General features: G+C 39.9%; 2 protein-coding genes and 1 long non-coding RNA gene across 14 annotated transcripts in view; 1 reads left to right on the top strand and 2 right to left on the bottom strand.

Moving 5' to 3' along the window:
* MARCHF5 (membrane associated ring-CH-type finger 5) overlaps positions 1 to 14479 on the bottom strand; it is a 30888-nt gene extending 16409 nt beyond the window's left edge. Inside the window, exon 1 of the mRNA XM_061459159.1 lies at positions 14152 to 14479. Within this exon, the coding sequence (XP_061315143.1) occupies positions 14152 to 14195 (44 nt within the window). The 5' untranslated portion in view covers positions 14196 to 14479. The remainder of the gene's footprint in view (positions 1 to 14151) is intronic.
* The window catches only part of CPEB3 (cytoplasmic polyadenylation element binding protein 3), a 93185-nt gene continuing 83586 nt past the window's right edge, over positions 14337 to 23935 (top strand). For 6 of the 12 annotated variants that reach the window (XM_061459145.1, XM_061459139.1, XM_061459138.1 and 3 more), the window contains exons 1-2: positions 21822 to 22030; positions 22371 to 23278. In XM_061459145.1, the coding sequence (XP_061315129.1) occupies positions 21949 to 22030; positions 22371 to 23278 (990 nt within the window). In that variant the 5' untranslated portion in view covers positions 21822 to 21948. Of the gene's footprint in view, positions 14471 to 14506; positions 14696 to 15102; positions 15237 to 21821; positions 22031 to 22370; positions 23279 to 23935 lie in introns of those variants that run through there. The other 6 variants (XM_061459147.1, XM_061459146.1, XM_061459141.1 and 3 more) reach the window with 5 other exon arrangements.
* Positions 19688 to 21675, bottom strand: LOC133272235 (uncharacterized). The gene is made up of 3 exons (XR_009744374.1): positions 21544 to 21675; positions 20011 to 20175; positions 19688 to 19829 (listed from the first exon to the last, which is right to left on the bottom strand). It is a non-coding gene; the product is annotated as an uncharacterized LOC133272235 (long non-coding RNA).

Below are 23935 nucleotides of genomic sequence, written 5' to 3'. Positions count from 1 at the left end.
AGAAATAAGATCCTCATGCTAGAGGGCCGCCACCCGGTCACAACAGAAGGCAAGCCCAGCCTACATATCCCTGGTAAAAGTTACAAAGAGGCAAATACCACATAACCCAAGAAATGCTAGCTTCTGTCATGCTTCACAGAGGAGGTTTAGTACTAGAAGAGGTGAATGCAATAGCAAAGCCTAAAGCATCATAAAGACTTCAACAGCAGAATGCATACAGACCAATCTACCACAATGGTGGAAGTGTGTTAGCAGGGGAAGACTGCAACAGGATTATATAGAGGGAGCACCACTCCTCCCCCAGTATTTTCCTGGCTATCACACACAGCAGAAAATACTTCTGTCTTCAACCCAAGCTCTGCCTACCAAATTGAAAAAGTCCTTACACTATCCTAAAGGGAAAAAAAATAGACACAGAGTGAGGAACAGTGATAGCAGTGCAAAACGGTACTCTTAGATGTCCCGTCATGGTTTCTGGAGATCCTTTTTAAGGCAGCATGGCACAGCAGCCCTGTGCCAGACTGCAGTGATCAACTAGAAAACACGCTGTCACCTCAAAGTCCAAAATATTCAAAGGAAGTCCTGAAAGTCACCTAACCTAATACCCAATCCTGCTCTGCCCAGTCATCAAGGATGGGGTCCAATGCTGACAAGAAGTTAATGAGACTCTAGAAACAAGAGTAACTAGACTTTACTAGAGAAGTAGTGATTTTATTAAAAACAACAGGGAAAGGTTAAAAGGATTATCAATTTAATTGGTGTGACCATACAGCCACACACGTTATCTATACATAGGTTCTGACTTCCTCTAACCACAGGACAGCATTGTTCAAACTGTTTAAAAAAGCTTTCAATGAAAGCCCATGGATGACTAAAACCCAATTAGCAAATAAATTGAAACAAAACATAATGAATTAGAATGTGTACCAGAAAGATCCAGCCATTACTAAAACTTAAATTTATTTATATATTCTCAGTTATAGCTCCAATGAAGGAGAAATACTTTACACTTGAGTTAACCACACTATATAGAGGCAGACATATGAGTAAAGGGCAGTTCTCAGAATCCTGCTGGCAACTTTCTAGCTTATGGATAAAATGAAAACTTTGACTGCCAGCCACCACCTATTGTGGTGCTGAGTTGTGCCTTACAAGGCTGCCATGGCCTTTGCTCTATCCAACTTAAAATAAGAAATCCTTCCCTGGGTTTAGCTTTCTCATTTGTAACTAGTTACAGATCTGCCTTTCGTTCTGCACAAATTAAATTGTTTCAACCAGTTATTCAGGAATATCCTTTTTGCAAAAGACTTATAAATTTTGTTCTCTTAAAGGCTTTGTTTAATATTACCATACTCACACTTTTTCAAAAGGAGAATCTGAAAGTCACCAAGGCTCAGTGGCCTTCCTGTAAGCCTGCAAATATAAAAAAACCCTCTGCTATTACAAACATCTGTTTTGTTTCTTAAGGGAGGGAAAACAGAGTCCTCCTAAAAATGTGCAAAGGACAAGTCAGGTAAAATGATTACACATACAATAAGCACCATGTTGTAAAAACATGACACATTTTGCTAATTGAACTGCTGTTCTGTATTAGCAGCCTGGCATACAATTGTAAGTAACCATTTCATCTACCAAGTGCCTCCTAGGGGGCACTACCACCGATTCTTACCATCATGTTTAGGAAAAAAATAGAAGTGACTAAAAATCAAGCAGAAAAAGAAAAACCAAACAAACAACAGAAGCAAGAACCCCATACACACACAGTTTACTTCCAAAACAGAATTATACCTTGAACAACATGATTTGAAAAGGACAGTTGAACAAGTAGTCGAGTATATACATACAAAACAGACACTGAAGAACTCTAATAGCATTAAGTTAATGCCTTAAAGATTTCATAATTTTTTTTATAATGCAGCTAGTATACTGTACAGGGGAAACATTTTTTGACAAAGCTGTCAATAATCACAAACATAGAAAGCAACAGATAAAAAGCAACTAGCAAATTTTATTTTAGAGGCTATTTAAAGTTACTTCCTTGAATGTTTCTTTACACATGTTAAACATATTAATTGCTTACAATACTCATGAAATTGTATATATAGCAGGGTGTCTGAAAGTTCCTCCTGATGAGGAGGATGAAAACAAGAAGAAATTCCTTTAAGGCTTAGCTTCTCTCAATATCCAATTGCAAAGGAGCATAAGGTCAAGGTATAACTGAAGTTATAACTACGGCTCAATTAGTTAGAATTCATATACTAATATTTACACTGGCTGAAGAAAGAAAAGCTGCTAGCATGTTCCAAGATAGCACAAGAACTCTAGCTGGCGAGAAGACCATACACAGCCTTCCCTAAGAGATAACACAACCTAGTTGTAGGACATTCAGCTACTGACAAACTGAACTATCTGCAAGAACTCTAGATGGCAAGAAGACCATACACAGCCTTCCCTAAGAGGTAACACGACCTAGTCGTAGGACATCCAGCTACTGACAAACTGAACTGATTTATACACAAATAAAATGTAAAGGAGAATGGATTATTAGTTGAGGCTAAAAAAATTGTCCTAGTTCTCTCAACACTGCCAGCTTCAGCAAAGGAAGACAGCTTCAAACCTCTTGCTGTAATTCATTTGCAATCTATTGTATTAAATCCTTACAGCAGTCCTCACTCCCTAGGGATATTACACATTTCACCATGTGCTAAACTTTGGGGTTTGTGTGTCTCCATGGTTTCTAATACATCAGATTTACTTGCCAGACAACAGAAGTATAAAACTTGAGTCATTTGAGGCCTCCTGGAAAAAGTGTCTTCAACTATACCTTTGATCTCAGTCACTGCAACCAGAACTTTACTCCTTTGGGAAAGAAGAACAATGATGCAAGCGCACTTTTTAGTAGCTCTGTCAATACCCTCTCCAGTTAAGAGGGACACTTAAATTAAACCCAAGCATACAAAATGCTGGTGGAAATAAACCAGAAAGCAACAAACCAAAAACATTTAATCAAGAACTGTGCACAGAAAATTATTTATTTGGCTCTCCAGCATATTGTTAAATGATGACAGTTACATAGAGGATAGAAGAGTTGTGAAAAGTATCAATTCAGGCATCAGCAAATTGATCCAAAGCTCTAGAAAACAGCAGGTTGCTTCTTAGTAAAAAGAGACTCAAAGTATGGGATAGTTTAGTTACATATACAAAAGATTCCTCAGTCAATGTTCTCAGAAAACAACTTCCCAACATTATTTAAGAATTTAAAAATACTAGTATGGAGGCTAACGTTGACATCAGACCAATTCTGGTTACAGCATACTGCCTGCTTGAAAATGCTGCCCATGGATCAAGATTAGGAACTGCTGCACAACTGATTTAGTGCTTTGTCAGGAATTCTGTAATTAGCTGTGCCATTTGATGAGCAAAACTACATCCATTTTTCCTCTATCAACCAAGGCGAAAGTGTTTGGTTGACTTAAAGGAATTCAGCTTTAACCTTCAAATCCTTCGAGTTCCAAAGCAAGCACTATTAGTCCTTCATATCTCCTGGAAGATTTACTTTTCTATAGCAGAAGATTAACACGTACTTACTAGCTTCCTTAATCAAACACTAACCATATCTGTGTTTTCAAAGATTGGTATCAAGATGTTTCTAATCTGCCGTTTTAAACTGGAATGTTGAAATACAATACCCAGTCTCAAAAAGAAGATGAAACAATGTTATTTTGCACTGGAGGAAATACAAAGAGAACTGCATCAGAAAAATAGCAGTACTGGTATTTGTGGTATGTGTAGAGAGTAGATGACAGATGTCACAAATATCAGGAGCAACATACATATAGAATAGACCAACTTTGACTTGTCTAAAACTGTAACTATCTTGACATTAAATGGTTACTGTGACAAACAAAAGATAAAAGAAATGCAAAATTATGTTCCATTCACAGAGATTCACTCCATCTCCTGCAGCAATTTTCCAGTATCATATCCAGGTAATATAAAAATACAAGTTAATCTTTAGACACCATGTCTTTAGTCACAAAAGTGTATGTATGCTAACATAGACTTAAATCTGTTAGAAACCAAAGTTATGGCTACTTACTTCACATTCCATTAACAGGCAAGGTAACTGTGAAATAAAAGTTCAACTTTTGTATGTGTGCATAGAGAGTTTCAGAGTTAAACTGACCATATAGGGTAAGCATTTTTTTTGTTGCTATTCCAAGAGAGAAGAAAAATACAAAGTGTAATCCTAAAGCTGCAAAAATTGGCAGGAAGACTCCAAAGCAAGCAAATTGCTTTGAACTCAAGAGTTTATATAACAGACACTATTACTCAAGTTATTTTCAGTTTATATCTTCTATTTTTAACAGATAATTTACAGTATAAAGAGAGCAAACCAAAAAGCTCTGCTGAAGTCAGTCATCTTGTATCCTCCTAATATACATAATAAAACTGGAACAATTTGAACCCTAAAAACTACCCCCCCCCCAAAAATTAAGTGCCAAGCAGATACATTCTTGGGACGTTAATACCTCAGCAACAAAAACCAACCCCTCAAATGCGGCAGACATTGCAGATTTGGAAATGTCTTTACTCTGAATGAATGTAAACAAAACTCCAAGGTGTCTGATGACATTAACTCTCCTCAGCACTCTAGAACTGACAGCATGACTCACCAGAACAGTCACAAGCACCCAGCACATGGCCTGCTGTAATTATAGCCTTCACAGAAGGCATGTTCTAGTCCAATATAAAATAACCACATCTAAACAGCAGTACTTAGATCCCAGGAGAAGACACTTATAACAGGAGAAACAAATGAGGGGAGACCAGGAAAGTATATAAAGACAACACTGCAGCTTTAAAATAGAGGGTCTAACCATTTTTCTAGCAAGACTGTGAAGAAATGTCTACTATAATAAAATGGCTGTTAAAAATAGATAAATTACTGGATGCCAGCTCCTCTTGTCTACAATCACTATTACTCACTATCTTCACACTGTGGTAATACTTTCTTTTAATACATACACCTTCAAAAGACGCATCACCAAAGGGAGAAACAGGCACAGATACATAAACTGAGAACACTCATCAACAATCACCTTAAAGACTAGAAGCACTAACTTACACTTAACCAAAAAGTTTGTTTCCAAAAATATGCAAAGATTCCATGGTTGGCCCTTAAATCAATTGGAATTTGCTTATTATCAGGAAACTCATATAAACAGGCCAATTTTTTATTTTTATCATAGTTAGATAATTAAGATTTAAAGTTACAAACAAATGAACAACTAGTCCCAGATATAACACAACTTCAGCACAAACATTCAGAAGTAGAGCTTTTGATTGGAATTTTTCTTATCCTGTATTAGTGTTAGGCAGGAGGTGTATAATCCTTGCCCCAGAATCACTGACACAAAAATCCTGAGCCTAAGCACTTCCACTGAACAGCAGAAAGCTATTGAAAAAAAGCACTAATAGTAGCATTAATATAACAGGAAAGAAAAAGATTTCTGAGAAAATGAAAAAATAAGATCCTAGTCCAACTTGAAAAGAATTCATCTTAACTTTTAGGTACAGATTTTGGAACTGATGCTAAAAAAGGCTAAGTACAGATTTGCCAGAAGATATTAATGGACCATACCTCCTGTACTGGCACCTCCATCACAGCATGTTCATCATGCAGTGAATAAATCCTTACCAGTGTGCTATTTAAATTGGGATTGCATCTAGACCTGGTATCGTAAAATTATTTGGGTTGGAAGGGACCACAGATCTCTAGTCAGACCTCCTGAACAAGGCGAAAGCAACACTGAATTCAGACCAGACTGTCAGAGCTTTCTCCAGCTGGGTGTTGAAAAGTCCCATGGACAGAGGTCCACAGCTGCCCTGGGCAAACGTTCTAAAGCTTAATTACATCGCTCTCCATCCCCACATGCAGAAACCTTCTGTTCATTTTTACAGTTATTGTTTCTCATCATCCTGCTAACAACCTCCAAAAAGAGTCAGACTGCCTTTTGAATAACCTCCTTGGTAGGTACTAGAAGGTTATTAGGTCTTCCCCAAGCCATCTCTTCAGGCTAAGCAGGCCCAGTTCCATCTCACTTTTCCTAGCAAGTCATGGGCTCCAGCTCCTTGACCATCTTCTCTCTGCAACCATAACATCAATTTCATTTAGAAAGATTAGCCAGAAGCAGTTTGCTTTAAAGAATTTAACCAAACCACTTCAGATTGGGTCTTATTCTTCTGCACTAAAACTGGATTTGCTACTCGTGTAAACCACATGTACCATTAAAAAATTAGCAAGTCATGCACACTTTCGATAAAGATAGGCATTACATCCTGTAACAAGCTAGTACCCAAGTCATTTTGTTACTGAGAGGATAGTAAGATGCATCAAAAATCTCTTACACTTTCACACAAAGAACTTCCCACCCACTCTGCAGAACAGTAAGTCCAAAAGCAGGTTGTCAGAAGCACCAAGCAAACAAATCCTAAACAGCTGGCATGTTCATTACCACTTGAAGTATTACTTAAAAAGATGTTCCAAAATTAACACCTGAACATTTTAACTGATCTTGCTCTGTAAACTATGCATATAATTCTTCAAGTCATTTGCGTTAATTGTCAGAAGTTTTAACTTCAGCAAGCACTGGAGGCACCATGCCACAGGAAACAATCACAGTTAAGCACTACTACAGAGGTCTGAGCACTTTTATGTTTCAGATATCAATGAACAGGTTTTTGTATAGTTTTTTTTTTAGATGAAACAGATACAATGGCTGAAAATATTCTTTGAATTCCTTGATAATACATGGAATAACAAGATACTTAGTGTAAAAATGATAAATATCTCTCAGCAATTTCCCCACACTTAAGCAGGAGGAATAACTGCCTCATGTCTGCAGACAGACGTTAACAGTTAAGCAGCAATTAAAGCATGTATGTTTGTTCCTGAGCATATCAAAGTAGGCGTCAAAAATGTAAATACAGTGCACGGAAGATGATGGTCAAAGGTTTATAAATAACATGCTGACACTTTTATACTACAAATGGGCATTCTGTAGATCTGCAGTAATCTCCACTAATCACTTCTACTGATAAAACACAGGAAGAAATCTATGCAGGTCCTTCAGCATAAAGAGAACCAAAATAGCAAGGGATGTACCCGGGATGAAGCAATAATGAAAAAGTCTAGCTATTAGAAAGTTACTCCTGTAAAGTTACTCCTGTTTCAAACTTTTATTCTTAAAACCCAGTCCAAGATATACGTAACTTTGTTTTTTCTGTCCTGTATCAACATCAGCTTCCAATCAGTTGGGAAGAACAGGGAACACACCTTTTTTCCTTCCTAGTAGAGTTTAAGTCATCACAGCCTATTCTTTATTCTAATACTCTCTTCTAAGAATGCTTATCCTACTCTAGAGGAACAACAGTAAGCCAGATACTTCCAGTTGCCTATCGACTTCAACCACAGGTCAGGGAAAGTCCTCTTTCAAAAGAGTTTAACTGTGTTTAAGAAATAAAGAAAACAATTCCTTCAGGTATGGCAATGAAGAAAGGTGTAATTAATCAGCACAAGTAGAACAGAGTGAGTAACTGCAAAGATAGTAAACAGCTTGTGAAAAGTAAAAATACTACATAAATCCTGTGAAGTGTTTTATGTTGTTTATTACTCTGCATATTTTAAGTAGTTCACTCCACTCCTACAAAGACGTACTTGTGTCAACTTTAGTCAGTGAGATTATTCACAGCACACAATATCCAGCACAAATTTAAGTAGTTCAGGACAAAGGTCTTTAATCAAGGACCTCACTGCACTAATTGAGTTGTCCAGGTTGTAGCAGTAAGGTCTTAATCTGAAATGATGTCTGGTTACTGAAGTAGCAACAGTTAATTGTGAGAACAGACCTAAACCAGTGCCCACACTTCCAAAGAGGGAAAAGATTCATACCAACACAAACACCACCACACATGCTAACTGGAATGAAAATAACAACTAAAAATGAGGTACAAAAGCACTGCATATGCTTTTTTCTTTAAAAACAAAAAAGAAAATTACCAGATAATAGTTAGATGACAGTTCAGAAAATTGAAATAGCCTACATATTTGCTATTTTGCAACTTCTGACCCTTAACTGCTACCATTTTTCTGACAAACCAGTGCTCTGGCAAAGAGAGTATTTTTTGTAAGAAAATTCTACTCTTGATGGAGTAAGTAATTTGTTAAGACAAATACAATTCTGCATTTTATCTTCTAATTGCTTTTTAAGTCTACCTGCAATTTCAGCTCTATTGTCTCCTTTAAATAAGGAATGGCAAGGTACAAAACAGTCACATGACATTCCTCTAGTTTCTATCAAGGGGGGGTGCATATCAACCACAGTTGAACCAACTACTATCCATTCAGAAAACCAAACATGCCAATTCAAAACCTAAACCATACTAAAACTGCCACTACACTGGTTCGTCAGCATGTACCTGCACAAGCCTTTATCAGATTATATATCACATTCTGACTTGACTAGCATCTTTGTATACTTGAAAAAACAGAAGGCAAAAGTGACCACAGTCTGGTCAGCTGGCAAATAAATGGGATGGAAGGAGCAGGAGTTGGTTTTAATTTAGATAGTAAACGGATTACCACAGATTACTACCACAGAACATGCATTTAGAAAACCCTACAAAACAAAACCCACCATTCTGAAGCCTTAGCATAAGCAATTGCAAGAGCAATCTGCACAAAATCCAGCTAAAGTCAAGAGAATATAGCTTAAAAATACAAATACATTTTCCAGCTCACGTTAAGGTGACACAACTAGCAAAAAGCTAGTGTGTAGCTAAGCATTTATTTGAAAACAGCACACTGAACAGATTATCTTTACAAACAAATAAAATATCTTCAAACTGACCACACTGAAGATTTTTTTTAATCAAATATTTACATTATCTGGGTTTTCTATCAATATGGGCTTGCCACTGACTTCACTATGGCAAGTACTCTTGTAACTACTCTTCAAAAATCTTACCACTTCAGAAAGCAACTGCTCAAGCAACACAGCAAAAAGACTGCATAGTAAAATAAACAGTTACTAGTTTTGTTTTCTCATATGTATTCTAACAGCAACTCTGGCAAGACCCATTTAAGTGTTCTTTCTGTAAGAAGGGTTAGTTGTACAGGATCACAGCCAGCTGATGTCTTGGCAACAACATACAGGCTATTACATAAACTTATAAAATAGCAAACTGGTAAGACATACCTATAGACATAACTTAAAACCAAACTAAATTTACACATTAGTTCGCTTAAAAACATAACTATAAAAAAATGGAAGTCAAATTGTACTTGACAAGCAAATGACACCAGAAAAAGTCAGTATTTAAAGGATTAATTTTTTTATCAAGTACAGCACCAAGAAATGCTAGAAAGTTCAAGTGCAAGGTCTTGCACCTGGGCTGGGGCAATCCAAAGCACAAATACAGGCTGAGTGGAAACTGGATTAAGAAGAGCCTTTAGAGAAGGATTTGGTGGTGGTGCTGATGAGAAGCTCAACATGACCCGCTAATGTGTGCTTGCAGTCCAGGAAGGTAACTATACATAGGCTGCATCAAAAGGGACATAACCAGCAGGTCAAGGGAGGTGATTCTCCCCCTTTACTCTACTATCCTCAGTCCCCACCTGGAGTACTGTACTCAGGTCAGGGGTCCCCAACACAAGAGGGACACACACCTGGAGGAACAAGTTCAGAGGAGGCCACAAAAATTAGCAGAGCTCAAACCTCTCCCATGGAAGCAGGAGAGCTGGGCTTGTTCAGCCTGAGTAATGGTAGGCCCCAGAGAGACCTTAGAGCAGCATTTCAGTACCTAAAGGGGGTCTATGAGAAATCTGGAGAGCGACAAGGACATATAGTGATAAGGGGGAATGGCTTTAAACTGACAGAGGGTAGATTTAGATATGAGAAAAAAAATCTGTACTATGATGAAGACCCAGCCCGGGTTGCACAAAGTACTTGTGGCTGCCCCACCCCTGGCAGTGTTTAAGGCCAGGCTGGATGGGGCTTGGAGCAACCTGCTCTAGTGTAAGGTGTCCCTGCCTGTGGCAGTGGGGTTGGAACTAGATGATCCCTTCCGACCCAAAACATGCTATGAAAGTTACCCAGAAGAATGAAAACGTTTGAAAATTTTTTTAAGAGGCCAGAATACCTTTCATAGCAGGTGGTACACAGGGTAGTTAGATGAAACATGTTCAATTGGAAGTACTATTGTCAAAGAGCTCTGAGACAGAAAAGTTATAGGACCTAATTGAATAGAAAACAAGAAAGCCCACAAAAGGCTTGAGGGGTTTTTGTGCATCTCCAAAATGATACCTGAAATTACAGGGAGGACTGACTCAGTTCACTGTCCTGCCATAGTAAGCACAAGACTTTCACTGTAAAGGTTCAACATCCTAATACCATTCAGAATATTTCTGAGTATTTCCTTAAAAAATGCTTTTACACTGAAAGTATGTATAGCATATCAAATGGCCTCTGCCTGTTAAAATTCAACAAATGCATTAGGATTGACTTTCAAGTAAATTTTGCCCTGTGCACTCAATACTGTAATTGCTATAATTTCAAAATATTTTCACATAATTTGGCAATTTTATTTAAATAAATCCTGAAAAATTAGTTTACATTCATTAACAGTAAATTAAAAAAAACACAAAAAAAATTCATTTTTTTAAAAATGGAAATTCCTATCATTGCGTCACTTATACATTAAGCCAACAGAAATTAAGGGATTAAAAATAATAAAACCTCACTACTTTGACCACTAACCACTGCCTTCAAATGCAGACATTAGTCCAGGAATATGGCCCTTTACGAGAAACTGCAAAGAATTCTGCATGCAGAAAAGTCCTTATGACTGTTATCTAGGGCTGTTATTTAAACATGAGCTGGAAGAAAAAAATTACAAGAGGGATGGAAATTCAAATTTCAATTTCAGTTCCAGTTTTGAGGCCAGAAAGGATCATTATAATAATCTGGATTAGTTTCCTAAATGGTGCCAACAAGAGAAATCCAGAATGTAGTGTCATTTCATGGTCACAGCTACTTCTCATGCTTCTTTATGCTGTAGCCAGTCCTTCAGGCAAGTATAAAAACCTTAGCTAGAAAAATCAAACTACAAACTTCTAAAATACCTTAACAGCTATTTACCTTCTTTGTTACAAATGCATGGTTACCTTCCAGTCTGAAATTATGCAGGGAAAATAAAGGATGATAAAGCTCAAAATGTACAAAAGAAATATTAACCCCAAGCAACGATGACAAGGTCCTATCAAGCCACTCCTTACACTGGAGAAATCCAAATTGCTTTATTAAGGGAAATAAAAAAAAAAACAACAACTGTGAGCCATAAAGATGTAGAATGCAAGAGTCAAGAGAAGCAGTCAACTGTTCTTTCTCACAAATACAAAACTAAAGAACTTTCTGTAAGAGCTCTGACTCTTGTATACAGAACAGTGCATACATTCAGATCTGCACCTGGCAGAACCTGGTTCTACTCCTGGTAGAAACAAGTAACAACTACACCACCACTCTCTGTGTGACCATCTAGGTATCAGAAACAAACAAAAAACCCCAACAAAACACACAACCCTATTTTTCCCCCCTTTTTACCTATTAGAATCAATTCTCATCTTTCACTAAACAATCCAAACTTGATTTCAAAGTATGCGCTTTTTGTTAAGTTATAATGTATTAACAGCTACTCTTATGCTTTGCGTATTTTTCCTCTTACCTAGGAAAACAACCATCTGTCATTAGCAATAAAGATAACAGGGTAGAAGAGCCATTTCAACCCCTCAGAATCTCTACAGATGATTCATCCATGGGTTGCGTTCCTTAAGGTGAAACAGCGAAAGTTTATTTTGATCATCAGTACATACAACATGAAAATAGTTATGTATAAGATTCAGAAATACCAGCTGAATGAAAATTAATTCCTTCCAGTGTAACACTGCTCTGTAAACCTAATATGTAACAGAAAAATTATTTACACCGACTGCGTTCTGAGGGCTCAGTTACTCCCAGGATCCTTCTATTGGTATTGTACTACACTCTGAATTAAACTGAGATCCTAAATACTTGGCTCCTTCTTACCACTCCATTCACCACTTCTCACGCTACTGTTGCTAAAGTTTCCTATATTAAGCCCTGTAAATTCTTACATAAAAGCCACAGTCTTTCTTCATACCTCATTTTACACTACCTAGCTACTTAAAACTTCCCCCCCCACCATCCCTTGTTATTAACTAAGTCAGGAACACTTTCCAATTGTCTAAATTGTATCAACTCTGGTACTGAAAAAAAAGTCTTTTAGAAGGGCCAGAGATACAAATTACAATTTCACAAAGCTTCAAGGATATAAGAATATTAAGGGTACATCAAACCCACATATCCATTACACATAACAACTGCAGAACAGTAAACTGGTTTGAGCAGTAGTTATTTCCCTTTTTTTAATTAACTGTTTAATTTAACAGTTGTTCACAACGCAGATTATAGAAAGAACTTTACAGCGATCTCCCAAAAAGGATGAACTAGGACTTCATGCTATAACAGCCACAGAGAGCGGAGAATTTGCTCTGAATATCAAGGTTTCCTAGAACTCCAAAACAAAATATTACATATTACTGGACTACAAATGTCATGATGCAGATTTTTTTTTTCTATTTTTAGTTTCAGAAGAGTTGAATCTTTAACACTCTTCCAGGTCTTTTCCATCCCCTCATTAGTCCTGTCATCCTTCTCCCAACTCCTTTTGTCTTCCTTAACTCTTCCCTTTTATTCCCTACATTCACAGGAAGCGTATCAAACTGAATTACTTTCCTGATAGTATTTCCAAAAGCCTACCTCCTTCCTGTTACTTCTTGGAAATGCACTAATGGTTCCTGGCTGCTAGCCTCCTTGACAGGCATCATTGTAAATTATAACCTAAATCACGCCCTTGTCATCTCTTACTTCTTCAGGTTGTTTTTTTTTTAAACAGACACAACTTTATTTCATTCCTTCCCCAACTCACTTTTATCCTCTTTCTACATCAAGCTTAACTTTCTCATCCTCACCTTCCAGGCTGCACAAGCTCTGCCCCTGATGACAGCCTGTATTTCACTAAACCCTCTTTCCTGGTGACATGGAAAGAAAACCACCAGGGTTTCAGGAGTGGGTGTTGATTGTTTGGTTGTTGTTGCTGGTTTGTGTTTTTTTTTGTTGTTGATTTGTTCGGGGGGGGGGGGGTGTTGGTTGGTTGGTTTTTGTTTTTTCTTCTGTATGATAAAAGCATGACAGGTTCATCAACAGGAGCCTGATTCTGTTTGGGTGCCCACGCACCATCGGAGATACCAACCTATCACAAATGCAGCAATAACAGGCTACCTGTTTTTGTTGTTTATAGGGACAGGTCTTAAGGACTTTCTGCATGACTCAAAATTATAGCTAAGTATTTTAAACTCTCAGCAGAACAGGGTGAAAGTGCTACGTATTCAAACTAACGCATAAAGATAAAAATAAGAGTTAACAGTCGTCTTTCCTCCCCTACATTCCAGTCAAAATAGTTTTTAGGTTGCACTTTTTAACACCACTCCAAAAAGCAATTACAGCCTTTCCCCATTAACCGTAAGATCAGCAACAAAACAGTCAGGGCCTGTTAAGCTTTGGTCGTCTTTTGCTGCTTTATTTTACGTACATGTCTGTGCTTTCCATACCCGCAGTATCTCCCAGGCCCACAGAAACAGGACAGCCCTCTGTAGACCTCCACCATTCTCCCCAGAACCCACTTCAGCCCAGACACACCTCCTCCTGAACAAACCCCGGGGAGCATACCCAGCGGAGAGCACGCCGGAGACCGCGGCACCTTACGTCACTTCACGAAAGAGCTTGCACGACTTCCCCCCAACCACCAAACTTCCCAAAGAACACAAAGTGAACCCGGACAAGCGCCACTGGCCCAGGCCCTGTCCCGCTGCCATCACGACTCGGACCCCCGCCAGGGCAGCTGCGGGAGCCCCGCGCCCAAGAGGCCCACCCCAAGCCCCCCGCAGCCCAGGAGACGCAAGTGGCTCACGCACCTACCCCGAAGGTTCCTCCCGCTGAACCCTCCCCGTACCTGTCCATGGACTGCGGCAGGGCCAAGCCTGTCTGCTCGGACATGGCTCCCGGGAGAAAGAGCGGGCCTAGCAGAAGGCCCGGAGCCTGACAAAGGCGGCCCTGACGACGACAAAGCCGCACGTCACACGCGTGGAGGTGGAGAAAGGGGAGCAAGAGGAAGGGCAGCGAAACCACCGTCCTGCGGGGCTGCCCCTCCTTCCGCAGGCGGGGACGAAGCGGACAGCCGATCGCCGAGGCAGCACGGGGCCGTCCACAGAAGCTGCGCGTTCCAGGCCGCCGCGCTGGCGGGGCAAGACATGCAGCGCAGCCTCTGTGAGGTAAGCGCCAGCCCGTCACCACCGCCCACCCACCACAACACGCCTGCGCCAGGGAACGGGCGGCCGCCCCGCGACACGCCGGGAAGTGTAGTTCTGCCGCCGCCGGGAGTTTAAAGGTGCGGGTGGGCACGCTCCGCTTTCTCTTCCTCCCGCGGTACCGCTCCCTGCCTTATGTCTCTCTTTGCTGCTGCCGTATAGTCGCTGCCCGGCACTGCGCGCGGGCAGGTAGGGAACGGGGCAGGGTAGCGGGGGTACGCGGTGGAAGGTCAGCACCTGGCCCCGCTCCCGCTTGTGGTGGCTGCCACTCCCGAACACACAGTGCTCGCCGCCGCCCCGGCCCTTCTGGGGGCCTGAAGGGACGGAGCAGTGGGAGCGGCCATCGCCCTTCTCGCGCAGCGACCGTTGCCCTCGGCGGCGGGTGAGGCGAGAGGCGCAGCACGGGTCCCGCCTCATGGGAGGAGGGAAGTGGAGAAAGGCCGGGCCGCCGCCTCCTCTGTGCCGTCGGGGGACGCTTACGGGGCAGGAGCAGCACCCTCGCCATTCCTTCGCCTCCCGAGCAGGTGCCAGGCAGCTCCAGCCCCCTGCTTGGCCGGCCGGCCTCCCGGGACCTGTCCTTGGGGCGGAGAGGCCCGGGGGAAGAGGTGACTCTGCCAGGTGCCTGCCCTAGTTGGCTGCCGAGAGAGGCGGGGGCTGGCACTTCGGCAGGGAAATTAATCCGGTTTTGTGGGCTTGCTGGTAATGACAGGCACAAGCACCCGGCGCCCTTGTAAGTGGCCCGTCGTGCTCGGTGGAGGCCTGGTGGCTACTAGCTTCTGTACGCAAGTGGGGTGAGGCGTGGGACGGCTGGTGGTAATGACGCTGCTCTCACTTTGGTTTGTAGGCGTGCTTCCTAATGGAAAAAAAATCCTTTTGAAGTGCTTTTAAAATTTACTGTACGTTCTGAAGTTAGAACATCCCATCAGTCCATGAGTCTTGGAAATTTAGAAGCTGAAAATTCTTTATAGAAGAGGTGGATAGGACCTGGAGAGAAGTTGCCTTTCTGTTTATTTCCATTCTGGGTGTCTGTCTCCTGCTCTTACTTTTCAGTCTGAGTGTATGCTTGCATGTAAAGGTTCTGTATAATGTCACGTTCCCCTAGCAAAGGCTGATACCTTACTTTTCAAAGGTATTTGTGACATTCCAGATTCTTGGGAAGGCTGATTAATGAAGGTCAACTTTGAATTTTCCTTTTCATGTGATATACATAAAAGTATTTTTTAATAGTTCTTGTAATAATTTTTGTTGCATGTGACTAGTCCTGGATACCTCGTGTAAATTGCAACTTTGTTGTGCTGTAGTTACTGTACAAGGTAGTAATTTACAGGGCCAACCCCACAACTGTGCAACTGCATCAACCTACATCTGTTCTTGCTTAGGACAAGTAGTATTTGCATGGTGGATATACATGACTATAGAGATCAGGTAGAATAGAAAGGAGACTTTAATGAATATACTGGATTCTTTGGCTGTGCTGCCTTAGGCAAAAATCAGTCTGGTTTTCAGAGTCTTTACTGAGAGAAATGTATTGTAAAAATGTGTGTGAGTATCAGGACTTGGTCTTAATGGCTATATTATACCTATGGAGTAGGGAGGGTGTTATTTTATTTTCTAGTTGCTACAAATATCATAAATAGGAATGCTAAAGTAATTACAGTGATGTAAATGCTCCATACAAGAAGTATGTATAGAAGCAAGTAGGAAGAAGGTGTCATGCTGACATCCTGTCCCAGAAAACTTATTAAGTTCTTATTCTTAGGACTGTAAAATTCAGTTTTGCTTGTACTGCTAAGAAGTCTTGGATGTACAGTGGCTTGAGTAAACCATGTGGTCATGATTTCCTGGAAGACAGCCTAATACACACTGTCCCAATTACAGCTGTTTGCAAAATGTAAGAGCAATATTATATACCAGAGTTTCTGGCTCCTAATCTTGGTCTGGAATAAGTGCATTGTCTATTGGCCAGAGCACTGATCAGCTAGACTGGCCAAATGCTTAGGTTTTATATATTTGTTCTAAAATGTTACAAATGGAAATAGGGAATCTGGTTTTATCCTTAGGTTTATGTGACATGAGAAGGGGTAATGGTTTTAAACAAATAGAAGGTGGATTTAAACTGGATAAGGAAGACATTTTTTACTGTGGGGGTGATGAAAACCTGGAACAGGTTGCCCAGAGAGGTGGTAGGTGCGCCATCCCTGAAAATATTAACGGTCAGGGTGGACAGGGTTCTGAGCAACCCGATCTAGTTGAAGATATCCCTGCTTATTGCAGTGGGCTTGGACTTAGACGACCTCTAACAGTCCCTTCCAACCCACAGATTCTGTAATTCTGTGACCCTGTAATGGCAAACCTCTTATCATTCCATAAAAAGCTTAAAGATCCTGAAATCTACAAACTGATTTGTGCCTGTTGGACAGCTTGGTGTGTATGTCCTCCATTTGTTTGCTCTTCTCAGAATCAAAGTCCTAAAATACATATATAACCATTTCTAAATCTAAGGAAAAAAAATCCTTATTCCCTGACGGAGCATGAGTTGTCATTCCATCCTCATCTCTTCCCCTTAACAAGACCAGATATGCAGCTGCTTTATTCAAATACCTGGTTTATTCTCCCTAATAATCACCTCCTTCAGTTCACTCTCCCTCATCCCCTTTGTGTTTTCTTTTTCTTTCCACTTTCTGTTCTTTATGCTTCCTTTTTTTGCATTGGCAATTTCCACTATAAATTTCATGTTGCTTCTGGCAGTTTTTTCATTTTTAAAAAACTATTGTTTCCCATATCATCCCTTAATAGATCCTTCTTTGTTCCTTCCGTATCCATGATGTTAATTGCACTGTCTTACTCTGTCCTCTCTTACCTTCACCTGATGGTAGCTGCATTTGAGCCCGGAGTGAACTCTCCTGGGAATGCTCCCTTTTTCCAATGCAAAGTGAGGTAAAAGGGTTGCTATTAATTGAGATTTGACAAGGCTCAGCTTCACTGATGCTAACTGGAGGTGGCAGACATTTTGGATTGAATAAAACTGCATGTCTGGAGGCAAGTATAGATCTTAATGAAAATCACCAAAACCAGTATCAGCTATTTAAGGTTTAAGATTGAGTCCTAAATTTGGCTATCAGATTTATGTCAAAATATCAACATTGAAAATACTAAATCATTTCCTAACAAATTTATAGAGATTTAAACTTAAGAAAGAAGTTGACAAGAATTATTCACTGTTTTCAATAAAGCTAAGTACCCTGGCAATATGGATATTCTATTTTGGCAAAACTGCATTTTTAACTGCTATGATAGTAATGTGTAAAATTAAATTACAAGATTGGTTAGGCATTTTTTATCTAGCTGATTCCACCTTAAAAAAAAAAAAGGAGCCCTCAATTAAACTAAAATGAAACAAGTCTAAACTGAGGAAAATGTTTCTACAATAAAACTCTTTTTTTTCAGTAACATAATACTTAATTTTAATCTTCAAGCTAGTTGGAATATTAATTTCTGGCAAGAACACCATCATGGTCTGTTAGAGTGGGCTTAAATTACTTAATAATGAATTTGATAAAATAAAAACACACTCAATGCAATGTTAACTGAGTTAGCTAGGCTTACTTGGGCCTTTTTTACAGTTGTTTCTTTGGAACTGGCCCAGGTCAAGTAACGCAGATAGCAGATAGAATTAAGCTCCTGTGTTCTGATACAGCTGTTGTTACTATTTTTTAACTTCCAGTTATGAAAGAATTGCCTGGTAGAAACAAAAAACAGTTTCTTCTAGTGGCCAATTGATCAAAACCTGTATTTATGTTCTGATATTCTTCGCTTATGGAGCGCTGCTCCATTTGTCAATATCGTAAGAAGTACTTTCCTTATTTTACCCATTGATCTATAAAGTGAAGCTGTCTCCTGGGGAAAACTGACAGTAAGGGTGTGGTCCCTTCCACATGAATCTTCAAATCATCTGAAAAGCAATAACCCAGAAGTAAATAGGAATGTAAAGGGGGGGTATGGAATGCCTAGAGCTACTTCTGTGATAGCTGGGATATTTCAACAAATGAGGTTTTTTCAACTGCTGTAATAAAGCAGTTTTCCTTCTCATAATGATTCAGAGTAGCACAAACAGGTTAGAGCAAGTGTTGAGAAACGCTTAATTACAGCATTGACTTAGGGCAGGTAGACCATAACAGTCCAACATAAACAGAAGCTAGAAAGTAAAGTGTAAGTGTTTAACAGCCCATTTTCAACTGCCCTAATGTACCTTTGTTAGCTTTAGTCATGTCTTTTCACCGATAAAGCTAAGTGTATTTCATCATTTAAACAATCAGCTTGCACTTTTATTAAATATTGATATTTTCACACTTCTGATTTCAACTATATAATTTCTATACAAGCATTAGTATTTACTCCTGCATATTAGTATTATGAATAATTATCCATAATAAATATCCAAAATAATTCATGCAACAGTACAAGACAGAACACAAATGCCAGTAAATGGAATTCTGAAAACTTTACCTGACCTATATTAATCATCAAAATATTAATACGAGAGGAATGCCTGTCATGCTGTGTATTGATGTGGAGGTTGGACATATGTGGGTACTGGAGGGGAGGTAGGTGAAATGTGGAACAGTGGACAGAGCAGATGGAATGTTAAATAGTAAAATTTGCACCTTCCTTTTTTTTTTCCACTTTTTTTTTTTTTGGTAGAGTTTTCAGTGTGGTAACAGTAACTCAGTAATGAAAAAGTGGTAATTTGGAAATTGGAAATTATTCAAATAATACAACATTTTGGCTGTGTGCTGATTTTGATTTGGTTTAAATTTTCATGCTCTACCTATTAATGTTTGAGTTTCAGAATATTGTTAGGAATTGTATTACGGCAGGTTATTGTTTAATATTTTCTTCAGCTAAGCAACATGATGCAATCTCTGGTATGAGGTTATAATTAACTTCTTATACTGGAAGTTTGGAAATACTACTACTATTTCTTGTGTAGCTATTGCTCTTCCAAATAGGTAGCTATTTGATCAGGGTTAATAAATTAAACTGTTAAAAGCTCTTATTTAGTTGCTTGGGTTCAGCTCAATCTGACAGATATTTATTTTCTTGGAGCTGGTGATTCAGACTGCAGCAATTTTCCATGGAAAGAGAGAGTGTTTGCGTACTTTTTTCCCCTTAGAGCCCTCTTCCTTTCAGGATAGGCAGCAGTGAAATGCCATCTATAGCTAAGACTTCAACCCCCAGGATTCCTTGGGAGAGCATGCGCTGAAAGCTTCCAGTTGTCAAAGTGCTCTTGCCAGTGTGGTCGACTATTTGTCATATACCAAACCTGAAAGAAGAAAATAAATATACTGTCATTTTGTTGATCTTTAAGTACAGAAAATCCAAAGGTAAACATTCCTTACAAATTTTTGTGTTGACTGCATGGGTTACTGCATGCAAACGGAGCTGCTATTGTTATGGGGATAGGGATTTCCTGTACTGGGTTTTAAATTTGTACAAATACTTACACCAGCAAATAATCAGGAGGTACTGCGTTAGTCCAACATTAGACATTGGCTGGCCTGTCTTTCAAAGTCATTTATTATCCAGTGTTTTTCCATTCAGACTGGCTTCATTCATTAAAGGTAGGTCTTGACCTTGACAAGAGGGTTGAGTTGTGCAGTGATTTTTACCTTTAAGAGGTAATATGAAAATAATGTGGGTTACAATCCTTAGGATAAAGTTCAGAACCAGCTAGTTAAGGCAAGGTACATGTTTGAAACTAGTGCTGTGCTAGCCACTATAGATAACCTGGTGACTAACTGATTTAAATATACTTTATTGACAACAGATTTTTTCATTCCAGCTGCTATGCTTTTCTTGCTAAATATATTTTTATACTGATAGCTCAGAACCAGGGAACAGATACATATAATCTTTTTCTCTCTCTCATATGTGGAATCATCAGTAATTTTATGTAACCTTAAGAGTAATAGTGATTTTGATAGAAATGAAGCTAACGGAAAGTTACACAGAGCTTGGTATATTATGGCTTACTGCAGTACTGCTTTAAACTGCCTTGCAAGGTTTTCTGCACCCCCAGCACCAGCAGAGCTTCTTGTTACAGATGCAATAGTTTGCTCCATTCTGCATAGGAACTTGCCTTCATGTTGTCTCACTGTGTAGTCTGTTCATGATCCCTTGCTGTTCAGTTTACATATTGAACAGGTAAATAAGAAGGAAAGTGAGCAGTAACTTAATTAATAGCAGAAACCTGTCCTGACACTCATTTTAACTAGAAAGTGTGTATAGGGCTCAGGAGATTTAAAAGAAAAAAAAATAAAATGTTAAAGGTACACATGAACCATCTGAAAACTGTTGATGTGAGAAGGGAGAGGGTTGATGATTTCAGTCTTTGCCACCTTTATTAAACAGTTAATTGATTTAGCTTTACTTTGTAAAACAACAACCCTAAAATAAGGCAATCTTAGGAATGTACATGTCATATGATTAACTCAAATGCAATTAGGTATGCAGCAATTACTATTTTTGACATAGTTAATTGAAGTAATTTTGGTCTCATTTAGAATACTTATGAGATTGAAAATGATCTCTTCAATTGACTAAAAGTTTTCAAAATGTGGAGGTTCCCATTCTAGTTTATACAATTGTTCACTGCTGTCTACGCATGCATTAGTATCACTGTGTTTCAAAAATCAAATATGATGTTCTATTTCATACGAAGCCCCTGTTCTAGCAGATACAACTCAACCATTCTACATGCATTTATTTTTTTTAGAGTTTAAACTTATGTATTGATTTAGCAAATAATTTGCATCACTAGTGTTTGTCTTGTGCATATAAAGATGGCTTTTAAAATGTGGCATGTCTGTATTTTAAGTATTTCAATTTGCCCCATTTTTATTTTTCATTGTGAAAGCATCAGAAACAGGATAGTATGATAATACCTCCAATATCTGTGCATTTGGACCTTTTCTTTTTTTCCAATGAACGAATCACTAATAATTTAATATATGTAGAAGTACAGCGAGTAGAAATACCTTTAAGCAAAGGAGTGCTTTGATGTTTTATATGGGAAGATCGTAAGGTCGCTGAAAGCAAATGTAACACCCGTCGGTGGCTTTGTACATGAAGAGTCTCTCCCCCCACCCCCAACCTCCTCCCCGCCGTTGTGATCGCTTCTCATGCCCTAAAGCAGGCAGCGAGCTGTGCGGCAGAAATAGGCCGGAAAACGATTGTGCAGCTCAGAACCGCTCCAGCATCAGTGCGAGATTTCGTGTGTGCTTTCTCTCTGATAAATTTCAGTAACTGAAAGCTTGTTTGTTAATTAGGGAAAATCGGTACCCGGCTCCTTTAAAGGTCCCTTAATAGAAAAGGGGGTGGAGAAGACTGAAGACTGGTGTCTTTTTAACCTTGCTGAAGGACGCAGCAGTATTTATTGACGTATGCAAATAACCAGGGGGAGGAGGTGGAGGAGGAGGAGGGTGCTTGGAAAAACAGGAACCAGAATCAGTTTCTCATTGCAGGGTGAGAGCTCTGAGTTCCGGTGTAAGAGAAAAGAGACGTGGCGAAATTGCTGTATATCTCTGCCCTATAAGCACATCTCATTTAGACTGAAGGGAAACAAGGCATCAAAAAGGGTGAAGCATCTTAAAAAATATTTTAAAGGCAATCTAGCACCATCAAAGGTTACATATTCCTAATTGGGGGAGGGGGAAGATTACGGGTTTGCCTTGTAATTTGCCGTAGCATAGCGCTAGCAATAGGACGAGATTTTTGGCTGGCAAATGATTAAGACAGCCTGGTTTGTGGTATGAATGACAACGTTAATAATCTGTCTTTGTGGTTTTTTCCCCTACTGTTTCAGCTGCGCAAACCATGCAGGATGATTTACTGATGGACAAAAGCAAAGCCCAGCCCCAGCAGCAGCAGCGGCAGCAGCAGCAGCAAGATCCAAACTCAGCAGAAGCCCCCTCTACACCCATCTCGTCGGAGACGCCGAAACCAGAAGACAGCAGTTCAGTGACTAGTATCGGCACATCAGCTCCTTCACAAAATAGCAAGGAGAAGATGCAGATGGAGTCTCCCATTTTGCCTGGCTTAAGCTTTCACCAGCCTCAACAAGAACCTGCAGCCGGCACCTCCTTGTCTCCCTCCTTCGGCAGCACCTGGTCTACAGGGACCACAAACACGGTGGATGATAGCTTTTTCCAAGGGATTACTCCAGTCAATGGGACAATGCTTTTCCAGAATTTTCCACACCATGTCAACCCTGTATTCGGTGGCACTTTCTCACCTCAAATTGGCCTAGCTCAGACTCAACACCACCAACATCAGCAGCAGCAGCAGCAAGCTCAGCAGCAGCAGCAGCGGAGGTCACCTGTAAGCCCTAATCAGGCACCTTTCGCCCAGAGAAATGCTGCTTACAGCCATCAGCCCATCATGACCAGCAAACCGTCTTCCTCCTCTGTCTCCTCTTCTTCTTCCTCCAGCTGGAATAACCATCAAAATGCGGCTTGGAGTACACCTTCCAATCCTTGGGGTGGGCTGCAGGCTGGTAGGGACCCTCGAAGGGCAGTTGGAGTGGGGGTTGGCGTGGGAGTGGGGGTCGGTGTACCCTCTCCCCTCAATCCCATTTCACCCCTTAAAAAACCATTCTCCAGCAATGTCATTGCCCCTCCGAAGTTCCCACGGGCTGCACCCTTAACCCCCAAATCCTGGATGGAAGACAACGCGTTCAGGACGGACAATGGCAACAATCTGTTGCCCTTTCAGGTAAATGACCACATGCACCTTCTACAATGGCGACAGCTATCGCAAAGTTGTATTTTTTACAGGGGTGTATTTCATGTTCTGAGAGGCATCTCCATAACTCATATTTGCATCAGATAATAACCTTATATGAAGGAAGTGGGTTTGATCCTAGGGAGTGGATGCACAAAGATTCCAAATGCTGGCTTAAGGTTTAGTCTTGTTTTTCTTGTAACTTAAATATGACAGGGCTTTTGTTTTTTTTGGGTGTCTTTTTGTTTGGTAGTAGCCTTCCTTTGTGAAAACCGCGTTTGGCAGACTACATTCTCTTGGTGCTATGTGCCTTTTTTTTTCTTTTTTTCATATTCTCCCATAGGTGAGAAACAGGAGATACTAAAATTGCTAGCTTTGGTTTTCTAACAGACCTGTTATTTTTCACTAAAGATGCTTCTTTACCTGAAATCCAGTTAATTATTTTACCACCATTGAAAAAACTAGTTGTCCTTATGTTGTGGTGGGATTTAATGGGGAGTCTGGTAGGATAAGGTATACATATGAAAAGCTGTATATGTCTGATATGTACACTCTGCTGTTATATTCACAGTGGAGGTTTTGAATACATCTAGAAGGAGCGTGGGTGTGTATGGAAAGAGTGGCGTATCTGTCCTTTCCAGTGAGGAA

The sequence above is a fragment of the Pezoporus flaviventris genome, unplaced genomic scaffold (assembly GCF_033815535.1).
Source record: "Pezoporus flaviventris isolate CSIRO_AGI_PZ_B2104156 unplaced genomic scaffold, CSIRO_AGI_Pfla_v1 ptg000029l, whole genome shotgun sequence".
NCBI classification, from domain to species: domain Eukaryota; kingdom Metazoa; phylum Chordata; class Aves; order Psittaciformes; family Psittacidae; genus Pezoporus; species Pezoporus flaviventris.
This window is presented reverse-complemented; position numbering and strand designations above follow the sequence as displayed.